Source organism: Pseudopodoces humilis, chromosome 3 (assembly GCF_049639895.1).
Source record: "Pseudopodoces humilis isolate 2021_Gansu_Grassland_sample_001 chromosome 3, ASM4963989v1, whole genome shotgun sequence".
NCBI classification, from domain to species: Eukaryota; Metazoa; Chordata; class Aves; order Passeriformes; family Paridae; genus Pseudopodoces; species Pseudopodoces humilis.
This window is the reverse complement of record NC_142202.1, coordinates 89,626,315-89,650,249: the sequence shown is the minus strand read 5'-3', so window position 1 is coordinate 89,650,249 and position 23,935 is coordinate 89,626,315. Positions and strand designations below refer to the sequence as shown.

The window sequence follows — 23,935 nt, the reverse complement described above, 5'->3', positions numbered from 1 at the left end:
TTCATGGAGCAGAACCTATTTTTGTAATTTTATTTACTGTTTTAAAAGGGTCTGTTTATAAAAATAGGGTATGCACATAAGGTATGCAGATACTGTATTCTGTTCAAGTTCCAACTGACCACCCAAAAGCCTTCAGAAGCTGCATAGCTGCATTAACACAGACAATGAAAATACCTTAATTATCTGTGTACTGTCAATTTCAATCAATTCTCTCAAAATCCAAAATGGACTCTGAGTACTTCTTACATCATATGCAGGCCAAAAATTAAATGGCAGTTTTAAAGGGAGCGGAGTTACATGGTTAGATTGAAATCTTCAAGTCTAGAAAGAACATGTTGTTATGAAGAGCACAGTTACACACAGAGGCAGAGAAAATCTCTTACTCCTAGGAGATATTCTAAAAATAAAGGCATGGTAGAAGCATTCTTCCATGGGCTCCAAAATAACAATGATCAGTAAAAATACTAAAACAAACAAACAAAAACTCTTTAAGCCTACACTGTAAGTAACACTGAGAAAAAGATGTGAGTCTGCACAGATTTTCAGAGAAGCATTTTCCATCTTAGCAGAACCCAACTGACACACAATTTTGCAGAATTCAGAATAAATCACTATTTTCTGAGAGGGAAGAAAGAAGCAAAGATATGCAAGAGTTGTGCAGTTTCTGAGACCTGGCTTAAACAGAATTAATCAAGGAGTTTATTGCTTCAGGGAGAGTAGCAGGTTCAGTAACGTTTGAATTCCCTAGGTCAAAGAAAGGTGGTTAGAGGTGGAGACTAGGGTAAGTTGTTTATTTTTGGCTAAAACCATACCATATGCAAGAAAGGTAGGAATGTGGAGGACTAAGAGGAAAGATATTTATTCCAAGCCCTCATTTCAGCTATAATCTGCATCTTGAAACTATACGTAGAGAATTATTTATCAAATGTGAAGTTTTACTAATAAAAGACTCATCCCTAAGATAAATATCGAAAGAACATCCTGGTTAATACTGATTATAATTACATACATGATGTTTGGCAAGTTCAATTTCAATAGCCTTGGGGTCTCCACCCACGGGTTTCTGTTCATTCAGCAAGTCTTCTGTGTGCGTCAGCCATGCCAGTAACTCATCCAGGGCATGCTGGAACTGCCCCAAGGCTAACAAGGCACCTTCCAGCTTGTGCTACAGTAAAAATAAAGTTAACAATAAAATCATTTCACAATGCAATTGAATTGTCTTACATTACCATTAGTCACCATAATCCAGAGCAGAGTCCATGCATAAGACAGAATAAAAATCAGGGAGAAACAGCTACCCAACACAGGCAATGCTTTATAACTACAGCTGAGTTAGCAATTCCCTTGAAAAGCCTTGCATTCCAGGCTCTAATTCCTGGCCTTGGAAGAGGCCATACAACCAGAATAGAGTTAAGGTTGAAGGGTCTTTCATCAGATGTATCAGTAGCTTTTTATCACTTAAAACATATTTTCAATATAAATGCACTTTGGTGCATGATCCTTTTAAAATATTTTTTTTGTCATGAAATGATTCTGTTTAGAAAAAATGGCACACTTCAAAGGATTCTTTCACATCTCTCAGCTTGATAGTTAACTATCAATAGTTAGGAAATAACACTGAAATAGTTTAATATTAATGGGGTTTTATTCAATTGTTCAGTTCAGCAGCTACTATTACCTTTGCACATATAAACACATTTTCAACTCCTACTTAAGACATCATCAAATAAACAAAATTAAATCACAGTCATTCAACACAGCATTACTGGCAGAAAATTTAAAAAGGTTTAAAAATGTTTCAAAAATTCAACTAATTGAACAATTCACATCCTATTATATATAGTTTTTGTAGCTTCTAAACTAAAAGGAATGTGTAAATTAATATAAGCATTATACATAACAAAGAATTCCTCACAAACATCTAAGTCATTAATAAAGTCCCCACCTCCCAAGCTTATTTACCTGTCTACTTATAATTTTGTCTTCTAGGCTGTCCCACAATAGTCTGAGCTCTGAGAGAGGGTCTTGAACAGTGTGCTTGTCACTCTCTTGTGTTGCCTTCTTGAGCAATAGTTCTGCCTGATGGTTCAGTCTTTCCATTTCTATCTGCTGCTGATAAGCTTCTGTCTTAAATTGCTGTGGTAAATAAAAAAAGAATAGAAATAAATGAAACACAAGTAATGACTACAGAATCATAGAACACCCTCTTTAACACACAATTGGTGCAACAGTCTGAACGCATCTTGTGTACACATGGTCTGAACTATGTAAGGTCATGATTCATTTGAAGTTACATCATAAAATATATAAAACAACCTGCCCACAGCCAACAAAATCTACAAGTGAGCAACAAAACCAAGAACCTTCTCTGATCATCACATATCTCTGCTTTTTAAACATAGCACAACAGCATCCAAACATCAGGAGCATATTCAGTCACAAGTACAGATCCATGCAGAAGGGTTTCTAAGTTAGACTGGAATTTTTATATCCACCAATTCAGGTATTGGGAATGTGATGATCTGAAATGCGTGAGCATTCACATAAAAGCTCTAATGGCAGAAGCAAAGCTTTGGAGGCCTTCTCTCAGAGCCTCAAAGCAACTGTTCATGTTAGAAACCAGAAAATGAAAGATCATACCAGAACAATCCTGTACATAGTAATTTCATAGCTTTTGAAAGAGAATGAACGATACTACAACTGTTTTTGAGGTATCAGAAAAAAATAAAATGTAGACTTGCCAAAATTTGCAATAGATTTTTAAATTAAGTGCAGTTTAAAATGAAAAGTTTGCATTGAAATATTTTATAATTTTCATGCAAATTCTTCTTTACTAAAAATTGAAAATTAAAATTGCATTTGACTCTCAAAAGATACTGAATAACACAGAGAAACACAGACAAATAGAAGTATAAAGGAAATAAAGAGCTAGTTCATACCTTAAGTTCCTCCGTTTGCTGCTTCACTGTCTCCAGATCTGTTCCAACTGGGGACATAGATGCTAACTTGCTGCCAGCAATGTCTACCCAGTCAAATAATGCCTGAAAATCACAGTATGATATTTAAGTGTGAGTAGACAAATGCTGTTATTTTTAAAAGCTGTATTAAGTAAAATATCAGGGCTTTTCTTTTTTCCAGAGAAGGTATTGCTGCGCTCTTTCAAAGAAAATAACTTTCCAAGCAAAACCTAGGTTTCTTTGTAATACAATAGAATAACTATGCATGTAACAGTTACAGGAGTGTAAATTCTGCAAGATTGGACTTCTATTAGCAGCAAGATTCTACCAGAATTATTCATTCTGAGTAGCAATCTACTTCTTGTGTAAAACCTGCAATTTTTTACCCTGAAAGGTAAACACAAGACAAACTTTGTTCTACCGTTGTTCGGAGTGAACATGGAAGGTGGTGGATAACATACCTTAAATGAGGATTACAAACAAAATTCTTTCTAAGAAAGCTATTTGTGCAAGGAACATGGAACTACCCATTCAGTACATACTAGGCAGTGAAGGACTGAGCTAGAATGATTTTCTATAGGATAATGCAGAGTGACTTCAAAAAAATAAAAAATAAATTATGTCTCCCCAGTTCTGATGTTTGTGGGTATTTCTTTTGCTCCCGATACAATACAGAACCCCAAGAATACTCTACACAGATTAAGAACATCTGCATCAAATCTGAATAATTGCACAAGGGGAAAAACACCTCAAACTAGACCCCTTTTCCACCTGCCTGTTATCTGTGGAGATACCATTAAAGAGAAATGCTTAGGACAAATCTTTGGAGCTGCCCACTGCTACATGGCTCCCTGAGAAAAGGGAACCATGCCCAGTATGCTCAAGAGGGTGAGGCAGCTGCAGTTAACAATCTGTCCATAATACTTTTCATATTGTCTATTGAAATGAGTGTAAGACAGCACTCAAATACAGTTCTTTCACAAAGCATCCAGAGAAAAATCCAAAGTGATGGCGCACTGCAAAACAGATGTTGCATTATTATTAAGGAGTGGTCTGCTTCTTGATCTGCACCAAATGCAGAAGTAACTACCCTCAGTGTCATGTGAAATTCCAGTTTTAAAGATTTAATGAACCAGACAAGACAGAAACTCAATCAAGAAAAAACAAACAAACCCAAAACAAACAAAAAAGCTAGAAAAAAATCCAACAGCACATACAGAGAAAACATCATCATTTCAAAGGATAGGTTGCGTTGGAAGAGACTTTTAAAGGTCATCTAAAGTACAACCCCTCTATTTTTTTTAAACTTTATCAGTTCTAGGAAGCACAATGTACAAGACATCTTAAAACTGCTGGAATATTTGCCTACAGATTTAAAAAGGAAATAATCTTCTAAAGTATTGTGATATGATAAATTACAATGAGTATAACATTTTAGCAACATTATGTTAATAATTTTTTTGCTTAAAATACTCAAATGTTTTACTTATAAGTAAAGTGGAATAAAATTCAAGTGTTTCAACTGTCTTCCACTCAAAGAAAATAGCAGCAAATGAGTATACAGACCTGTACTCTGTTCCTTTCAGACCACAAAGATGTGTCACAACTTTAACCTGCCTTGACTATCAAAAGAAAATGTGAGCAGAGCTACTATGACTGTGTGCTGCCAAAAAAACCTCTGCTCTCATCAACAAAAAAGGAGACATTTTGAATCTAAACACAGTACAATATGAAGACATGAAGAAAACAACCCAACATATGTTTCTTTAATGCAAAAATATCTCAACAAACCAACCCCAACCAATTTTGAGAAAAAACCCTGCCTACTGAAGAAAATAGTCATTACAGCCAGAGTGCATTACTTGCCACCTACCTAATCACATGACACTTTTTACAACAACCACGTTGAATCCCATTGACTCAAGGCTGGGTTAGGCATATCACATCATCTTACCTGTAGTCCATCTTGGTATTGAACAGCTGCCTGCATAGCTTCCCCAAGCTTATCCACACGTTCTTTCCATGTTTTGTTTAATGCATCCCAGGCAGAATTCAGCTGCAAGTAAGCACAATTTACTTCAATAGACCAAGGAATTTTACTGATATATAATGTGCTTTTACCAACACTTCACTGAGCAATAATACAAAAAAACTAAGCATGACCAGTTCAAATTTATTCCATACTAATACCCTTGTCCTCCCTACGACTGCATAAGTAGCTTCTTCCAGAATTCAGTAGAGGTTCTGGATTATAAAACCTGTAAACTTCAGTACTGGTTGAATATTTTTATTAACAGAAATATTACAGTTAATTAAGGAAATACTACTAAATCATTTGGAGTTGCATCACCATAATAAAAATATCTTAAAATAATCATACATTGCTGAACACTGGAGAAATAAAAAGTACTTTATAGTCATCCAAACAGGACAGTCTCAGTTAAGATGTCTCACTTGGCATGAACAATATATATCCAAAATTTATTCTAGCATTACTTTTGCAAGAAATAGTCACCTATAATATTAATTTTTTGTAAAACAACAAAATAAAAATCTGTCTTTTACAAAAGTTTTAAACCATGAATCAATGAAATACCACAGTGCATACATTCTAATCTAATTTAAGATTCATTCACTCAAAAGGCAAATCTTGCTTTACCACAAAGGCTTCAGTGGTGTCTCACTTTTGTCACAAAATTTTTATTTTCAAAATTTGTTAGGGTCGTGGGGAATATACCAATTTCAGCAGAGCAAGTTATCGCATTGCAGACCTAAACATCTCCATTTCCCATACCTCATCTATACTCTTGTTGACAATAGGTTTGTCAGGCTCTCCACAAGCAGCTCTCAGCTCAGAGCCAAGGCTCACAACTGCTTCTAGTTCTTCTTGTAGTCCATCAATTTCTTCTTTAGCAGCCTACAAGGAGAAAAAAAGCCAACAATGCCAATACTAAATTTAATAACCTACGCACAACTTGCTTTCAAGATAGAACACAGCAGGATTCCGCCTTTGTTTTCTTTCTAGTCACTTGGACTTACAACTGGATGCTTAAAAAATAAGCATCCCTTTGCAGCATCAGATGAAATCAGCTGACATCAATCTAAATTGTAACAATGGTTTATGATACCATTTTGCATGAGATGGAAAAAACAAACAGGAAGTTTTAAATTAGATTTCTTTAATCAGAGTGCATTCTTTGTCAGAGGTTATCATTCAACCTTCAAACATTTAACTATCAGTATAAATAATTACAGGCTTAGAGGATAATACATTTGTCCACCTTTCATTTAGATGTTACATACTACTTGAGGAATCTCAAGTATGTATAACTTCTGAAAGTCTCAGTGAGATGGTTATTATATACATATTTACAAACAAATAAGGAAATGTAATGAAAAGCACACGTTGCATGCTCATTGCAGTTAAGCACTGATACGTGTTATTAACTGTAGACTCTTGAGATACCATTATTGTACATTTCAACACAATCATCCCTCCTAGTCTTTCCAAAATAATACATTCTCATCTGCATACTGTAAATAAAGTACTTCAAACCAAGAAAATACTTTCTACTGACCTCTGCAGCTTCTTGCTGTTGCTTGACTACAGATGGGTCAACTCCAGGTCCCTCCAGTTCTCGAATGAAGTCCTGAGTATCTTTAATAGTAGCTACAAGAGCCATATGATCACACCAAAACTTTTCAGCTAATTCCATTACATCCAACAGTTTGGCCTCTCTTTCCTCAGTCAAGGTCTGGATGTCTTCCCAAATTAGGACCATTCGGTCTAGTTTATCTTGAACAGCTGAACAACAAAGGAACTAGATTACTACCTTGGCAAACAATTCTTGGTCATAAATCTCTCTACAGCTCTACAGCAGAAACATATGGGTACATTTTAAAACTTAGATTCTAAAATATTTCTTTGCAGAACTCTTTATAATGTTAAGTGGAAACAAACACAATGGCCTTTAAAATAAAATAAAAGTCATATCCACAATGAATTATTTTAAACAAATGCTTTGTTTTTAAAAATCTTAAGCAGCTTCTCAGGAGAATATATTCCAGATTAGAGGTCATCAGAAATGAAGAATTTTATATGCCGCAGCTTACTTCATTTCCACTACATGAAAGTTTTCTCAGTCTATTACCTTTAGCAGACATATCCTTATCAGCGCCTTCTGAGCGAGCAATCATTTCCTCCCCTCTCTGTTTAAGTGTCTCATACACGGGCTGAAGCTTTTCCAGATCCACTGACACATTCTTATTCTCACTGATCTGCTCTTTTATCTTCTCAACCTCTGCTGAGATGGAAGGTGGCTGCCTCAGACGTTCAACTATGCGTTTCAGACTCTCAAGAGTTGGATCTATCTTGTCATGAAACTAGGAAGGTGGTAGAGGACAGAAGGAAATGGCAGACAGATTAGAATAAAATAAAACCTAAAAAACCCAAAAACAATAAACTAAAAAATGCCATCTGAAATTATCTTGGAAAAAGATACTTTACATCTCTATACACATATGTATGTACAAACTGCAATACCTCCCTCTAGGCTCTTCTAATATCTAAATTACAAAAATAACCCTGCAAAATGGTAGGTTCTCTCAAATTCAAGAATTTTTCTGTTAAGTTTGGGTCCAGATCTAGGACACTCCCTCTGAGGTTACTATACATACGGCAGAAGCACTTACACTTAGCCCTGTGAAACTCATGTAGTTTGTAGCTTTAGAGAGCCACGGCTTTCTGACTTCCATCATTTTAAAAAGGTACCTTACTATTAAAAATACACATTTTCCTGTTAGGAGAAACATACTGATATCCAACCTCAGATTAAGGCTGTATATGTAAGGTCACACAAAAAGACATTTGTTAGTGGCCAAGCGGTGCTCACTAGTGCACTAAAGGTGCGTTACTTTCTGCAACTAAAAGCACACAGCAGTGTACATACTCTATCCTTCCAAGTTTGGCTGAGCCCAGGCAGGTGCTCAGAAACTCAATTACAGCTATGTTAAAGTGGTTCAGCCTTTAGGATAGGTCCAAATTTAGTCTTTGCTAACTTAAGCTTTTGGATTCATAGAGGTTCCTAAATATCTCGCACCACCATGCCCCTTTCAAGTTAAAGAAATCGCTAAAATCGTGGGTGCATTTAATGACTCTCCAGGATCTACAAAAAAGCACTCCCGAGAACATTTGGAAAAGATACTAGAAAAAACACAGCAAAACAAGATTACCTTATGTGAACAAATAGCTACATCCTTTCTCTTCAAAGGAAAGAATATACACAGGCAATATAAATATAATTACTTTTTCCCACCATACAAGCCACTTCAAATCTGACTCTGTGACTAATATTATGGGCGTCAATGTTTTTGTTAGAAGTGTGAATATCATACAAGCCAATAAAATGTGTAGCCTTCCCACATTTGAGACTTCTGAGAAATTGAATGTAGCAACAAAACCTTATAAAAGTCATAAAAACTGAAATTAATTTGGCAATATTTGGGTCTAATTTTAGGACATATATTACATTTTTAAGTTGTCAGTGTATTCAGTGGGTCTCTTTTTACTCAACTTTAACAAACAGAACAAAGTGTTTTAGAACTTAAAAGGAAGAAAATACAAGTAATTACAACCTCTCATTGCAGCTTCCTACATTATGTCCTTCCTTTGATACCCAGTGCAATTTAATATAATTTCAAACCTGAAGAGTTAAATAATTACTCTTCAAGGACTGTCTAGACAAACATTGACATAGACATCATAGTACAGAAATCTGATAATATATATTCACATATCTTCATAAAAAAAGATTATATAAAATTATATTCTGTGGGCATTAGAATGTTTTGGTTTGCCATCTGCATATACATTTAGGTATATGAAATGAACCATAAAGTATTGCATAAATAATTCCATAATTTCTCAACATCTGATTATGTTCTAGGTGTTAGCAAAGAATGCATTTCTAATTCTTGCTTTTTGTACTTAGCTGGTCCAACACGTTGATGTCTATCACATACAAAACAGGGACTCTAATTCTAAGTAAATATCTTGATTTTTCAAACTGGCAGCTCCACCGATATGGGGAGGACTAAGCATTTATGGAAAAGATCTAAGCAATCTGGCATATTTCAGAGGTGTGAATAAGAAAGGTGTTTAGAATGACTGAAAGTTTATACATTAAATATATATATACATATATAATATATAATATATAATGTCTATAACCAGTTCAAAAGCAGGATGATTTCTGATGTCATTTAGTTTTGCCTCACATTCTTAAACTCAGCTGCAGGGGCTAGGAATATGACATTAATTATAATGACATGACAAAAATTACTTTGAATGTAGAATTGGTAAGGTCTTCAAGGTGTATTTCTTTATTTAGTATTTAAGACCTAAACAGAATATAGCACTTAATTTCCAGTGAAATTTTTTTTTCCAGAGGAAAAAAAAAGGAATTTCCTATAAAAGCAGCAGTATAGAACAAAGAATTTTTATTCAGGTTTTTGTATGGGTTAATGTACAAGGTTTTACTGAGTTCTTTTCTGAATCTGGGGTTGAGAAAAATAATTTCTTTGTAAATTTAATGGCAACTAACCCTATATTTAACATTTGCTAGAACACAACATTTGACAATTCTCTACTGAAGTTCATTTCCTAGGCTGATGAAGCTAGAATATGCAGCTTTTGTGGACTTGACCTGAATTTTATGCTGATGACATTTTGTGAATCTAAGTTTCCTGATAATACTTTTCTGTAATAGTTTCAGCACATTATGTTCTTTGGAGTCTGCAGCAAAGAGCCAATGCCACTACCACTGCTAAAATACCCACTAGTTCTATTGCTAACTCTGTTAACTACAGCTGCTCATTCCTAGAAATAACTATACCCAAGTTAATTGATCAAAAGTGTTATTTGTTTACAAATGAAGCATCAGCTAGTAACAGACCAGTAAGAGAAAACAAAAGTGAAAATCAAATCCCACATTTTTAGACCACTAGAATTTTTACTTCAAAATTAAGAAGCTGTAACATTTTTCAATGTCTGTAAAGTCATAATACTGACCAGTATATAAAATTATAACCCCTTAAGACAGAGAAAAATCAATACCATTAGCAGTGATATGAACATTCACAGACCATTAGGTTGAAAAATCCATATGAAACAGTCGTTTAATCTTGATATATCCATGAAAGATGACAATGTGTATTTTTCCATTGAATGAACCCAATTATACTTTAAACCTTAATTGATACCTGGGTACACTGAGAAATGGCTTCATCCAGTGCCAGTGCTCGCTTTTTGACATCTTCCTTAATTTTACTGTAAAGGGTGTCAGCTGCCACATATTTCTCTTGGATAGAAAAGCCTTCTCCTGGGCTCAGCTCCAGCAACTGAGGCCCAGTTTTGTTCATCTTATCTATATGAGGCTTGTGCTCAGCAATCAGCTCACGCAGTTGCTATAACAAATGAAACAACTTATCAGTTTCTTATGCTTGCACCACCACATTACAACTGTCCACACTTCCAACACATCCAGCTGGCAAGAAATTCCAAACAAATACCTTTCGTCTTAGTGTAAAGCAGAAATGAAGTTAATGACTGCTTTGCCAGTGACCATTCCCATTCCAACACAGAAGTATCCAGGCATAAAACATCAGAACTAGAGACATACTGGAAACACTTCGGTAGGACATATGATTATAAGCAAAATATAAGATGCTAATTATGCATATGATGCTAACAACAGACATTGCCCATCATATTTAGTACCTATAATGACAGAAAGGGCAACGATATTCCAGACATGGGTGTAACACCACCACATATATACTTTTCATGTTGATATTGGTCACTTGCTGCAAAGCCTTTCATTGAAGAACATCACAGAAAGAGATACCAGCATTGCAAGAAAACTAATTCAAATTATCCTTGATTTAAGAAGAGGAAACCCGCACAAGGGAGGGTCGAAGAAATCAGTGAAAAGGGCAAAACAACAGCAAGGGTGATCAACAACAAGCAAGGGTGAGGCCTATCAGCCTTGTTTATCTGTCTCCCTTTCTGGCCACAAGACCCCCCTCTGTCTTTATAACAGCGCTATTATAAAACTTACACAATGTTTAACAACTAATTAATAAGTGAATTATATTTGATCTTATCTGTCTATTCCTTCTCCCAGAAGCGAAAACTGTGCTGAAGACTGTGCAGGGGCTTGTGGAAGTGAAGTGTCACAAGGTGTCTTCCAAGCTGTATAAGGATTTCAGATTTTTTTGCTTGCACTCATAGAACTGACAAAAGGGAAAGGGTTTGCTTTGTGTGAGTAGCCCCATCCTTCCTTCATTTTATTTACTTGCTCATCTCATCTCTCTCTTTTCAGAAAAGTCCCCTTCTTGTGAGGCACTGTCCCCCTCAAGGCTGTGAACTCTATGCATTTCTATCCAATAGCTCCAGTACAGGAATATGAGAGGTGCATGTACTGCTCCTCTCAGCTGAGAATTTGTTTAAACTAATGAAGACCCAGAAAAGAATCTATATCAGTCTCAGTGTAAATAAGTGCTCCTCTCTTCAACTATGGTCCTTCCCCTAAAAAGGAATCCAGATGCTGGCTTTCTTCCTTGCTCCTCCCCAGAAAAGGAGACGTTGAGGAGACTGGGAAGACAGTGGCACAACTCTTCAGTCCCCCAATGACAAAACAGAAATGAAAATAACTCACCCCCATCTCTAACCAGTTACTGTGAATATAACTCAATTTGTACACCTTGCCACCAGACAAGAAAAATAATGTTGATTAGCTTAGAGGACAAAAAGGAGATCATAAGACCAGTTCGAGAATTTTTAGAAAAAAATTTTCTGTAGTTTACTTTTGAGCACAAAGAGATAACTTGACACAAGGCCACAAGAGTGCACATTTCTGGGTCTAAACCTTATGCTAATACTCTGCCAACAGCTCATTTCAAACCAAACTAACTGCATGTTACTCACATAGAATCAACTCTCTGAATTCCACAACTTGGAACAAAGATAGTCATCAGTAAATACATCAGAACAGAAACATTAGGTTCTCATTCACATTGAGACCTACTTTTTTTTCTTATTCTTCTTTTTACTGGAACAACAAATGATTTGGTCTTCTCCATGATCTACTATTGGGTAAACAATTCTATCAAACAAGTGTTTCAGAGTAGATTACATGTTAAAAGTGCCTGACATTAAACTTCTATTTAACAAACAAATCTCAGCTAATGGCATAGCCAGAGGAAAATGCAAAAATAGAAGCTCATCTGAAAGGCTTCTCATAGAAGCAGCATGATTAAAGTACATGAGGAACAATTCTGCAAGTAAAGCAAGCATGATATGGTTCACAGTGACTAATCAAGGTAGTTTGTAAACCTTATGTTATATAGCTAGTCTTAACAGAACATGTTTGTTCATTCTGGACATAATAGGAAGACAAATGAGTGAACCTGGTGTTTACCAGTACATAAGAGTGGTACATTTCATTAGCTGGTCTCAAAGTAAACAAGACTTTGAAGCCAGGGTTCATGCTATCTAACTTGAGTCACTTAATTGAGGCAGCTAAAATAAAAAAAAACACTAGTTAGTCCATACTTAGCAGGGAGAAACAGGTATCTCCAGTGGCCACACAGGTTTTGCATCTGCCAAAACATACAGGTTTTTAACCTTAGTGGGATGTATCTTATTCCATGTGATACTAGCAGTCACCTATGAAACACCTCCATTTTTATCCAAACTAATTATATATCCATGAAAGAGGACCCATACAGTGGCCAGCACTGTCACCTCTATTTTGTGATGCTAGGGGAAAGAATTATTTATTTATTTAAATTATTACACAGCAAACATTCTTGACATGATAAATTATTATGGGATTGGTACCCAAGCAATCAATTCTTGGCCCTCTAATTGTTCATCTTCCTTAGCTAAGTTTAGTTTCAATATTGCCAACAAAACAAAAGCCAAATTTTTTATACATACATAAGATCAGCGTATGTCTATATCTGTACACACAGACTGTACCCCCCTTTTGTTTCTTGCTCCAAAATCCCATATCTGTTCTTTCTGTTTCTGTTTTGGTTTGCTCCAATACTGACATTAATGTGTACTTTTAAATATACTTCTTAACTAATAACATTTATGTGTTCAGTTCTCTCAGTACAATGGCAATTATTACCCTTTAGCCCTCTTTTATGTTTATACATCACTTACTGCCTTCCCCAGAGACTCTTGCTTACATGCACAACTGAAAATTAATCTGTATTATTATTTTAATTTTTTTTTCTTCAACAGAAGAGTATCTCTCAGTTTTAAGAATTTTGCAGAGTACTCCACAATTCTATGCAAAATACTTCCTGGTTTTTAACACTTTCTTTTTCAAAACTGGCACAATGCTTACCCTATGTTCTTCTTGTTGTTGCTTTAATGTTTCATATTCAAGGGCTGGTGCAGGAAGCTGAGAGATGATCATTTCTGTTTCAGTTAACCATGGCCAAAGCTCTTCATAAGTCTCCCAGAACTGGTTAACCAGGGACTGAGCCCGTTCCAGCTGGAGATTTCTCTCTGAGTTCATCTGACAGACTGCATCGTACTTCTGTAAGAGGCTTTCAATTTTTTTCTGTAAAATAATATAAATTTTTTAAAAGTATGTTTTTCCATGTGTCTCTTACCTTCATTTCCGAACATTCTTTGATAATTACAGCACCAATTCACAGTGAATAGAATTTCAGTTTTGATGTTTCCACAGTATCACTTTTTAAGGTAGACAGAATCATCAATGAGGGAGATCAGAATTTGGCAGAGTACTTGCAAAATAATTATAATACATTTAACAATACTGGTATTTACAAATAACACTTTATTCATAGAGCTCATAGTCAATCTGCAAATGATCTGACTGCAGATCTTAGCTCAACTTCCTTACTGCAGACACTTATCTTCAGTGATGCTTGGCAGAAAGTTTTCCACAGTATTTCTGAATCAAAGCAAGATGAACAATTCACAAAATCTGTTGGGATGTTTAGTTTGGTTTGGTGGTTTTTTTTGGTGGGGTTTTCTTTTCCACTCTGGCAAGATAATAGTATGTACTGTTGTGACTGTCATTTACAAACTTGAAACAGAAACCACGAAACATTATTTTCCAGGTTAGCATACTTTCTTAATGAGAATGTATTACTATTAATAAATAGCTAATAGTGATAGAACTATAGGCTTATTACATTACAAATTTTATGTATTTGGGCGTGTGATAATAAACAAAAGTATCAACTTGCTATACTAGCTATATTTTTCCTATGGAAAACTGCCCATGTTATCATGTTTATGAAATATTATACGTGACAATGCACATAAATCCAAGCCTTGGAAAAACTACATATAAGCAAGACATTGAATGTGAAGAAGCTTTTTGGTTTTTGGCAGAACAAGCTATCCTTTCATTTATTATGTCTTGCATGTAAATTAAGTATAGAGATGCTATCCAGAGGACAGAACATAACCTTAACACGCAGATATACAGTATTTTTGACAAATAAAAATATTTAGTAGAGACTCACACAAAACTGCTCTGCCTTATGACTACAGTTTCAAAGACAGAACATCTCCTCTCTTTTAAATTTGCTTAAGAGCAAATCAAATTTATTCAGAGACCCTGCATACAGTTACAGAATTGAATAAAATTACTGAAGCATTGTTTTTCATGGACTGGAAGGACTGAATCTACACAATATATCCAGCCTCACCATAATTTAGCAAAAAAATCCCAACCCCACAACTAATCCTTCCTAAATGCCCATTAGAAAACCTATCCCTACGTGTTTCCAGCCCTGACATTGGGCTCTCTGTGTCTGTGTGCAATACATGGAGTCATAAGAATGCCTTTCATGGGCTATGACAGGATGAAATAATCTTGGCAAGCAAAGTCTGCATGGAAATCAGCAGAAATGAAAGTAAAGATTCACACTGAGGTACAGAACTATTGAATTCAGCACAGAAATGCTTACGCCCAGAGCATCACTGACCCAAAAGAACTCCGGAAGATAAACTGCCAGATTCCACACATCGACCCAGATGACTAACACCTCTTCACTCAGTCATCTGTAGGCTAAAACACTATTTACTATGGATGAAGATAATAAATGGGGCTCCAAATTAGTGTCAGGCAAAGAAGCAAGTACACAGCGTTTGTTCTTTTAACATCCTGAAGGAAGGAGAGCAATATGCAGCAGCATTTCCTCTAGCATTATAGTCCTCTGACAGGAAGTGACCGTAATTAATGCTTCTTCATTAGTATTTTTAAAAAGACACAATAGGAATCCTTCTACTTACACATTGTCTGTATATCTACCACTTTACCTTCATCATCTGTTTCTCTTCTTCAGTGCATGTTTTCATAATCTTATCCCCGGATTTAACAAGTTCATCTATAGCATCTTTGTGCCTTAAAATCTCCATGGTAAAAGCCTTGAAACACAATAAAAACTGGTTAGAATAATAATTAAAGAAAAAAAAAAGTATTTGGAGCAAAAACTGGTTTTGAAGTGCATTAATTATGATGGACTGAAAATTAAATCATGCCAGTACATTTTCTAGATGGAGAGTGTGCTGGCCAATAATTAAAATGACAGTTGGAAATGCATTTCTTTTACCTTTTGAACTTGCAGCTGAGCAGTGGTCTGGTCTTGCTCAAGCCTAATATCACCCAGAGACATCAGTTTCTTTTCTGTTTCTGCAATCCAGGCAAATTCAGCATCAGCTGCTTGATCAAACTAAGTGAGGGAGCCAAGAATTAGTTCAGCAGTTCTACAGACATGAAATTAGAATAACAGTTTCAAAAATTTCAAAGAAGATTAAACAAAAAAAGAAGATTTTAAAGAAGATTTTAGAAAGATAGCAGCTCAATTTCCATTTGAGGTTTTTTTATATAAATGAAATACAATGCCCAAAATGGTTCTGAGGGATTGTAATACAAGCAGCTTAATTCATAAGCATGACAAAGCAACAGAAGCAAATACTTCTTTCCAGAGCCTACAGCTCTCTATCAGTCGAAACAAAATAAAAAAGGATTATAATCTCAGAGTTTTAACTGGACTGCCTGTTTTTATTTTATTCTACTTTTGCATCTCTGTGTTTATTATCACTGCTAGTGTTGCAATTACCCTGAGACACAGTTGTTTGATGTTACCCTACTAATCTGAAGAGCTGCTTTGGTATTAAATGATCAAGGCAAAACAATCACAGTTGAATTAAGTTAGCGCAAAAACCTCACCAAATTTAGAGCAGAATTTCATCCAAATCTAGGCCACAGATTAAATGCAAAAGGGTTTTTTTTTTGAGCATTTGGATACAGCCAGTCCTTTTCCTAAAAGGACTCATTTCTCACTACAATTATTCAACATTTAAGTGTTTCAGAAATTTCCTGAAAGCACTAATGTAATGATAGGACCTGTTTCTTACTAATCGGCAAAGAAAAGCATGAAAAGAAGAATGTGGGATTCTAAGTCTTCTGAAATGTGAGACCAAATTAAAAAACAATAAATCATACATTCTCTCTTCTGATCAAGTTTATAGGCATGCATCTTAGCACACACGTTGCAATACTCAATCAGGGCAGCTTTGAGCCTAAGCCATAGGAAAAATATTATATGGGATGTATCAGATGCACATTATAGAACCTATTAAGAATTTATTTACTGAATTTGTTAAAACTCTGCCCCCTCTCCAAAATTAACTGAACCTTTATATAGCCATGAGTTATTGTGAAAATCTGTCAGGTTGTTTTAGGTCAGAACCTGCTATTTGTGTTGTTGATGCCCACACTTTCCTTAGAAATCTTCTGAACACTGTCAGTCCCACTTGCCTTTAAAATATGTTGATCTGTGCCTTTATGGCTGTAGTCCATAACAGCCCTGTTCCCTAATATAACTGGAACTGACTTTAGTCACTAACTCAGACTTTTCTTGGTGGTTAATCATGAGTCCCACAACATGAAAGAAACAGTTTTTATAATCCATTTGTTACATGAAAGGGCAGAACATTATTTTTCACTATATGTCATTTCTCATTTAAAATAACGGAAAGTAAGACTTATCCTAAATATTGTGACATCCTACTAGAAAGGTATGTTCTGAAATAATCAGTACTGTAAACATTAGCATGAAGCACATGCACCCGTGGTAGTTAAACCCTGGCTTTAGAAACTGCAGTTCACAACCAATGTTTTCAGAAGCCCATCTATTTAAGACAGAAATTAAGAAGATGGTTTCAAATGTGTTAGATGTACAAACTAACTGCAGTGTGACTTCCTGATACCAAATATTCATGGGTATGTAAGTAATACTGAGGAAATAGTTAATGGAAATTACAAAATCAAGGCATGGCACTGAAACTTCTAAGTTAAATAGCATCGAGGAAGGGAAGAACTCTAAATTCAATTTGCTGAAAGTATAGGATTTCCAATTTGTGATGCTTAAAAAAAAAATAAGGAATAAAAAGCATAAAATTGGCACTCTCTGCATTCAAAATTTGAAATGTTTTCTTCCCATTATACATGGCAGTTACTTATGAGCCCTGGGCTACACTTTGAGTTGCTATAAAATCGTCTACTTAATCCCCATCCAGTTTAACCAAGCATAGTTCATTGCAGTACATTTTCTTCTGATCAGGAATGATTGACTTCTGAATATGATGATGCTGTGATTTTCTCCATGAATGATTTCTAAAGCACTCTATGGCTGCTTTAGAGTGAAGAACAAGCCCAAAGTAGAGTATGACCTTGTGTTTCTACACACTAGAGGACCCCACCAAGGCTTTCAGTCTTGAGAAATGATGACTAAACTATGCATCTGAATTTGTCTCTATTATCAGCCTGAGACCATTTTACCCAGGTAGTTAAAAATCCTGGGCATTGCATTTGTCTATTATTCTTCCAGCTTCCATTCACAATGTGAAGCTATTCTGCCTAATCATCTGTGTTTCTTGCTGCATTCCTCACCTTGGTCCAGGAACATCTTGCACAAAACCCAAGCTTACTCCTACCAAAGCCTTGTATTCTCAGCAGCTTTGTCCTCCACCCAAAACTTCTTAACACTATAGGCACTTCAACAAGTTGCCACAGAGCAAACTTAAAGAGCACTAATTTCTCCAAAAATGCTTTTTATTTTGCACAGCTAAATGGGAAGTATCTTATCCTTTACTGGAAGCACATTAAGCCACCTGAAACTTATCACAGGACATAGCATATAGGAGTTTATTGTGATGATGTGGGCTGGCCAAAGTGGAGGTTGGGGGTATGCAGGATGAGAGTGCAACAGGCCCTTGCAACATTAGCTAGTGGAATAGCAGCTCTGGGCTTTTCATGCCTGGACCTGAAACTGCACAGCTTATGCTAGAGGATGCAACATAGTCATGGAATTCAGAAAATCTGAAAGAGGGCCAATATATAATCTCCTATCTCACCTTATCACTCATTTAAAAAAAAAAGAAAATAAAAATCACCCTTCATTTTTGAGGATTAGGTTAACAAGTCAAGAAAATAATTGGCAAACCCCTTAAAAAGAAACCTGTAGTTATTTTTAGGCTCACTTAGAAGAAAATCTGAATTACTGCCTGTTTCCTTTTAGTCAGCTTTTAGCAAATTTTGAAATTATCACCCATGCTTTCTCCTTGTCCTGTTACAACAGTTTGTGGGAACTATACAGCAAAAGGAGAAATCTCCACTAATATTTTTATGCCTGAACTGGAAAACTGTGTTTCCACACTGCATTTATAAACTGGCTTAAATATGAGACTACTTAGTAACAAAATTAGAGCCCAGTTCTCAAAGTGCATCCTTATATACTTCTGTGCATGTATAGAAACCTCCACATATTAAATAACTCGGGTTTTGAGCCCCAAGAAGTATTGTTGATACTAATAAAAGCAAGTGTTATTTAAATCCTCCACTACAGCTTGAACAAAGCCATCTAGCTTTTAATTTTCTGATGTGCAGAGTAGCTGGACAATCAACTGGTGCTAAAAGGTGTGGCCAACCTAGCAATATCAGTGCCACATCCAGAAAAGGTGGCTCAGGATCTTGGAGCATATTTTACTTAACACAATATGATGCACAAGAGATGTGGGCCATTCAGTTCTTAAGCAAACTCTGACTTAAGGAGCCACAGGATAGTAACAGCAATTTTAGCTAAAATATTGCTGTTTGCATCAACAAAAAGGGAGACAACAACAACAGAGTACAGATTAACAGATTTCTGGCATTCATATTTTAATGCTGGAGTCCCATTTCATTCAAATGGGCTTTTTGCTGCTCAAGGATAACAAACTTTTGGCAACATTATTACAGGACAGCTTTTGTTCAAGTACATGTTGCAGGGACTGTTACTTTCCAAAGAACAGTTTTCAGTACCTGCTGGGATCTCAGGATGGCAGCATCAATCTCATCCACCTTCTGAGAGATCGTGTCACTCACTAATCTGTAACGTTCGTTGTCCTCTGTTATCATCTTGTCCAGCCCCTCTCTGGCCCTCCATGGCACCAGCTCCAGGAAGGCACTGCCAACTTCATTCAGAGTGTCCACTAAGCCTTTGTTGTTCTTTGCTTCTTTTTTCAGCTCCTGTAAAAGGCCATTTTAAACAAACCATTTAAATGTGGCAGTATATGAACAGAACATACAAAATTTTCAGTTTTTTCGTTCTTTAAACTAATCCACAAGTCCAGAACTGAAATGTTTTCCACACAAACCAAAGGGCTAAGTTAGAATACTTATTTTCAGCTAAACTGTATTAGCTTTTCAATACTGTAAGTTGTTTGACAGAAAGGTAGGTGATTCTTCAGAGAATTTTCCACAGAATCTAACCTAAATATATTTCTCCATTCAGTATGACTATCTTAAAATTTTCTAAGAATTGTTAGTACTTCATGAAGCATCCAAAGAAAATAAAACTAATGGATGGTTGTGAACTGCAACTCCATAATGAAGTCATCAGCAATGGAAATCAGCATGCAATACAGCAAAATATGATGAATTCAAATGATTTCTGCAATGACTGGATTAAATTTCAAGCACATATTCACACAAAGGAACGAGATTTTACCTGTACAGAACTCCCCATCTATTAAAGAAATTGAATAGAATTTTTTTAAGCTTCCACCCTCAGCATTTTCCATACCACGCAGCTTACACATTTTTTCTTTTGAAATGAACCTTGTTAAATAAAATTAGTAATATATGTTTAAAATGCACTTTTAAACATGTATTTATATGTTTAAAAGTGCATTTTACAGGATTTTATCCATTCCACAGCTAAAGAACTAAAATAACTTTGTTTGATAGTTTATGAAGTTTCCCAGTCTTAGGTAACTACATGAACGAAACAAAAATGCTGTGCTTCTCTTGTGCTAAAAACAAAACTCAGCCTAATTTCATAAGTGATTATAACAGATGACTCTGGAAAAAGAGTTTGATTCTTAAGTACTGTTACATTTAGTGAAATTATCTGGATGCAAAACTAGTTATTCAAAAAATTACTTCATATCAAGCATAAATTAACACAAAATGTCACCGAATCACAGAACAGTAAATATATCACAGGTTCTAAAACCTACTTTTTGTCTTTCTTGTACTTGGCTTAATTCTTCACCCTTTGGTATCTGTGTTTCATATGAGAGTAACTCCATCTCTACTTCATCAAGCCATTTGCAGAGTTTCTCATGAGTTGAGTGCAGTTGGCCTGCAAGCTGCAGTGCCTGCTCTAAAGTCTTGGATACATCAGAACTTAATTTTGTAATGTCTTTGTATCTTGCTTTAATGCCTTCCAGTTTATCTTGAACAATTACAACTTCATCACCTAAAATATTAAAGGAATGTTATTTCCCATGATCACAAATATTAAAAATAAAGAAACCAAAACAAAACCACAACAACAGAAAACCTAAATTCCCAAACTCCACATATTACAGAAACCTCGATATTTAATACATAAAATAACCCAAACAAGACAAGACCAATCCTCAACTGCTGTAAATTATCCTACCATCTCTAAAGCCCACAGAGCTACGAAGTTTACCTCAGTTCAGCATCAGTCCTTCTTTTTTTCTGCTTTACTAAACTATTACAAAGTAAGGAGTTAAATCCAATTTTAAACAGAAATATTCTTATAAAATAAAAAATTCACCCTTAAATTCACAATACTTCTTATAAAGGCCAAATAAAAGTTATAAAAGTGTTACTGAAAATGTAAAGAACAAAAAAAAAAAATCTACACATTACTAACTAGACCTTCAATTACAGTAGATTTTGACATCACAGTTCACACTCGTTGTCCATTTCAAACAACATAAAAGGCTAAAAGAAAAACAATACATTGAAATTTATAAGCCACAATATTAGAAATGTTCAGATTTCATCATAGAATATGTGTAATGTCAAAGTTTGGAACAGAAGAGGATAATGTCACCCTGGACAAACATATGTCAAAGGGTTCAAGAACTTTACAAGTACTGGAAAATTTGGACAGATGTTCTACAGAAGGAACACATTGTATAGAACTGGAATGCAACTTTTCCCACAGTATTAGTTCCCATGGCCGAAGCTTTTCCCTTGCAGTAATAGGTAGGCTAGTATCTTGTTCATCTGTGGATGCCTGCAGGGAATTTATTGTGTCCACTGCCAAACAGCCCTCCAGTATGAGTAATGTCCATAACTCGCTATTAGGAATGGAATGCAGGTTCACTAAAATAATTTTCCACTAAAAATAATAAAGGGATTCAAGGGCTAAATTCTCTACAGGCAAAAAAGGCCTTTTGCTCACTTACATTAAAAGTAAAATTGGCCCCAAAACATAACCCAGGCTTGACCTTAAACCTTATTAAAATAAACAACTATGATTGCTTTAACCAGTAAATATGAACCATATTTACAAGTTTCACTTTAATTTTCCTAGGCACCTACAAGAAAAAAAGTATGACAAATTATAGTTTTATGTAAGTTCTCACCTGTTGTTTGCTTGAGAAGCTCTAAGCCATTTTGTATAGCCAAATCAACATTTTGTTTTCTAAGAAGAATCTCTTCTTGAAGATCCTATGAATAAAGGTCATTTACATTAGCACAGACCTAAAAAAATGTATTATTTTTATTTAGAATAAGCATACGGACATTTTAAACAAAATATATCAATGAAAATAAATGATGCATGGGAATATAAATCAAAATAAAAACATGAATTAAATAAGAAATGAACAGAAATCAAAATACCAGTAGTTCAGAGTGCTGTTTCTCAAGCAATTCTGTGTTGCAATCTTGGACTGACAATTTGTTCAGTTTATCATGGATTTCATTCAGCCAGTTCATCAATTCAACTTCGTCCTCCCCAAAAATCTGAGCATTGCTGTAAGCTTGCTGGAGAAGTTCAGACCTGCTGTTGCTCCTCTCTTGAACTTCAATGTATCGTGCCTGAGCAGAATCTAGCTTTTCCTGCACCATATCTTTATCTTCCCTGGAGCTCATAGTCTTTAGAGACTGGCCAGCGCTAATGGCCTGATGTAAACTCTTATTGTGAGCTAGGACATCATCTTCTAGGGCCTATATTTTATTTTAAATAATGAAGAATAATGGAAAAGAAAATCAGAAAAACATAAAATAAAATTGAGTGAAACTAAATAAAAGTTGAACAAAAAAGGACATATTGCCAACATAAATATATAAAACTTAAATTACAGGGGGGAAAAAATGAAACAGTATGGTAAAATGAGTACAGTGCAACAGCTTTGCCAGTTGTGTCGTGCTTTACAGAAGCGTCTAAAAAGAATAACCACAGCAAGTGAGTGGTTTGTATCTTACTCTATGCTGAGAAATCTGCTGCTGCAGTTTGGAGGCCTGTGTTCCAATAGGTTCTGCATTTGCAAGCCTCTTCTCTGTGGTTGTCAGCCACTCCACCAGTGGCTCCAGAGCTTCGTGGAACTGCTGTGCTACCACCGAGATGCCTTCCAGCTGACGGTTCCTACCAACACACCCAGGGAATGGTTACCTCTTGTGGTGAAGTAAGTGTCAAACACTTATAATAAAGAAAGAAGTGCCTTGAATCCTTTGAAAAACACCCCAGAAATAATTCAATCTCATTGTAGGAACTAGTCACCAAATTAAACATATATCCATGATACTTACTGAAAAAGAAGGTAAAGTAGAAATCAAATAAAATTAAACACAAACAAACACCTCCAAGGCATTTGGCTAATATACCAGTTTCGAAAATAAAAATAATATCACTTTATTCATATACTTTTTACTAAAAATAATCTAGCACTCAATTCAGCAAAACATTGTTTTATACCCAGTTAAGATTGTTCTCAAGTTTCCAGCTGTCTTAAAGCATAAAGTTACATTCCCTTGACTATTATACATGTTTTAAAGTTAGGCAAAGGCTTTACACTGTCATGCTTCGTCAATGTTGTAAAATACCTTTAAACATTTTCTCAATGATGACAACTGAATTATTTGGTACTAAATTTGCATCTCTTGTCCTGGATAAAAGCTCTCAATGAAGTTAGTGAGACAACATTAATAAAGCACAGAGACTTGACCTCCAAAACAGAAAAGCAGTATCTAAAACATTTCTGTTTCAGATCATTACACGTCAGAGAAGACTCTCGATTACAGCAAAGTTTTCTCTACAAGCAGTGCTGAACAAATGTCATTCAATCAGACTTTTAGGAGAGATTTGTTCTACGTGAAAACACCACAATAACATCTTTCAAATGAGGATCTTGTTCCAAATAAAAGCTATATTTATATGTGCTTTCCAGGGCTTATAAACAAGGTAGACTTGACATACTTAGCCATGGAACAATCTGTGGGGTACTCTACATAGCTTACAAAATCACCCTCAAATTCCTTCTTCATTTCTAGAGACCAGCCAAAGGAAAATGGAGACAAGCTTGCAGCTAATGGATGGCTTGGAAAAAGCTG

General features: G+C 35.4%; 1 protein-coding gene across 11 annotated transcripts in view; it reads right to left on the bottom strand.

The window, feature by feature from the left end:
* Positions 1-23,935, bottom strand: part of DST (dystonin) — a 284,904-nt gene that overhangs the window by 37,123 nt on the left and 223,846 nt on the right. For 9 of the 11 annotated variants that reach the window (XM_088053354.1, XM_005518112.2, XM_014263409.2 and 6 more), the window contains 16 exons: positions 22,811-22,970; positions 22,226-22,552; positions 21,967-22,051; positions 20,578-20,819; positions 19,379-19,585; positions 15,624-15,743; positions 15,331-15,438; positions 13,376-13,594; positions 10,218-10,421; positions 7,109-7,340; positions 6,536-6,762; positions 5,752-5,874; positions 4,912-5,013; positions 2,940-3,041; positions 1,963-2,136; positions 1,010-1,165 (listed from right to left, as the gene is read on the bottom strand). In XM_088053354.1, the coding sequence (XP_087909480.1) occupies positions 1,010-1,165; positions 1,963-2,136; positions 2,940-3,041; positions 4,912-5,013; positions 5,752-5,874; positions 6,536-6,762; positions 7,109-7,340; positions 10,218-10,421; positions 13,376-13,594; positions 15,331-15,438; positions 15,624-15,743; positions 19,379-19,585; positions 20,578-20,819; positions 21,967-22,051; positions 22,226-22,552; positions 22,811-22,970 (2,788 nt within the window). The remainder of the gene's footprint in view (positions 1-1,009; positions 1,166-1,962; positions 2,137-2,939; positions 3,042-4,911; positions 5,014-5,751; positions 5,875-6,535; positions 6,763-7,108; positions 7,341-10,217; positions 10,422-13,375; positions 13,595-15,330; positions 15,439-15,623; positions 15,744-19,378; positions 19,586-20,577; positions 20,820-21,966; positions 22,052-22,225; positions 22,553-22,810; positions 22,971-23,935) is intronic. The other 2 variants (XM_088053348.1, XM_088053351.1) reach the window with 1 other exon arrangement.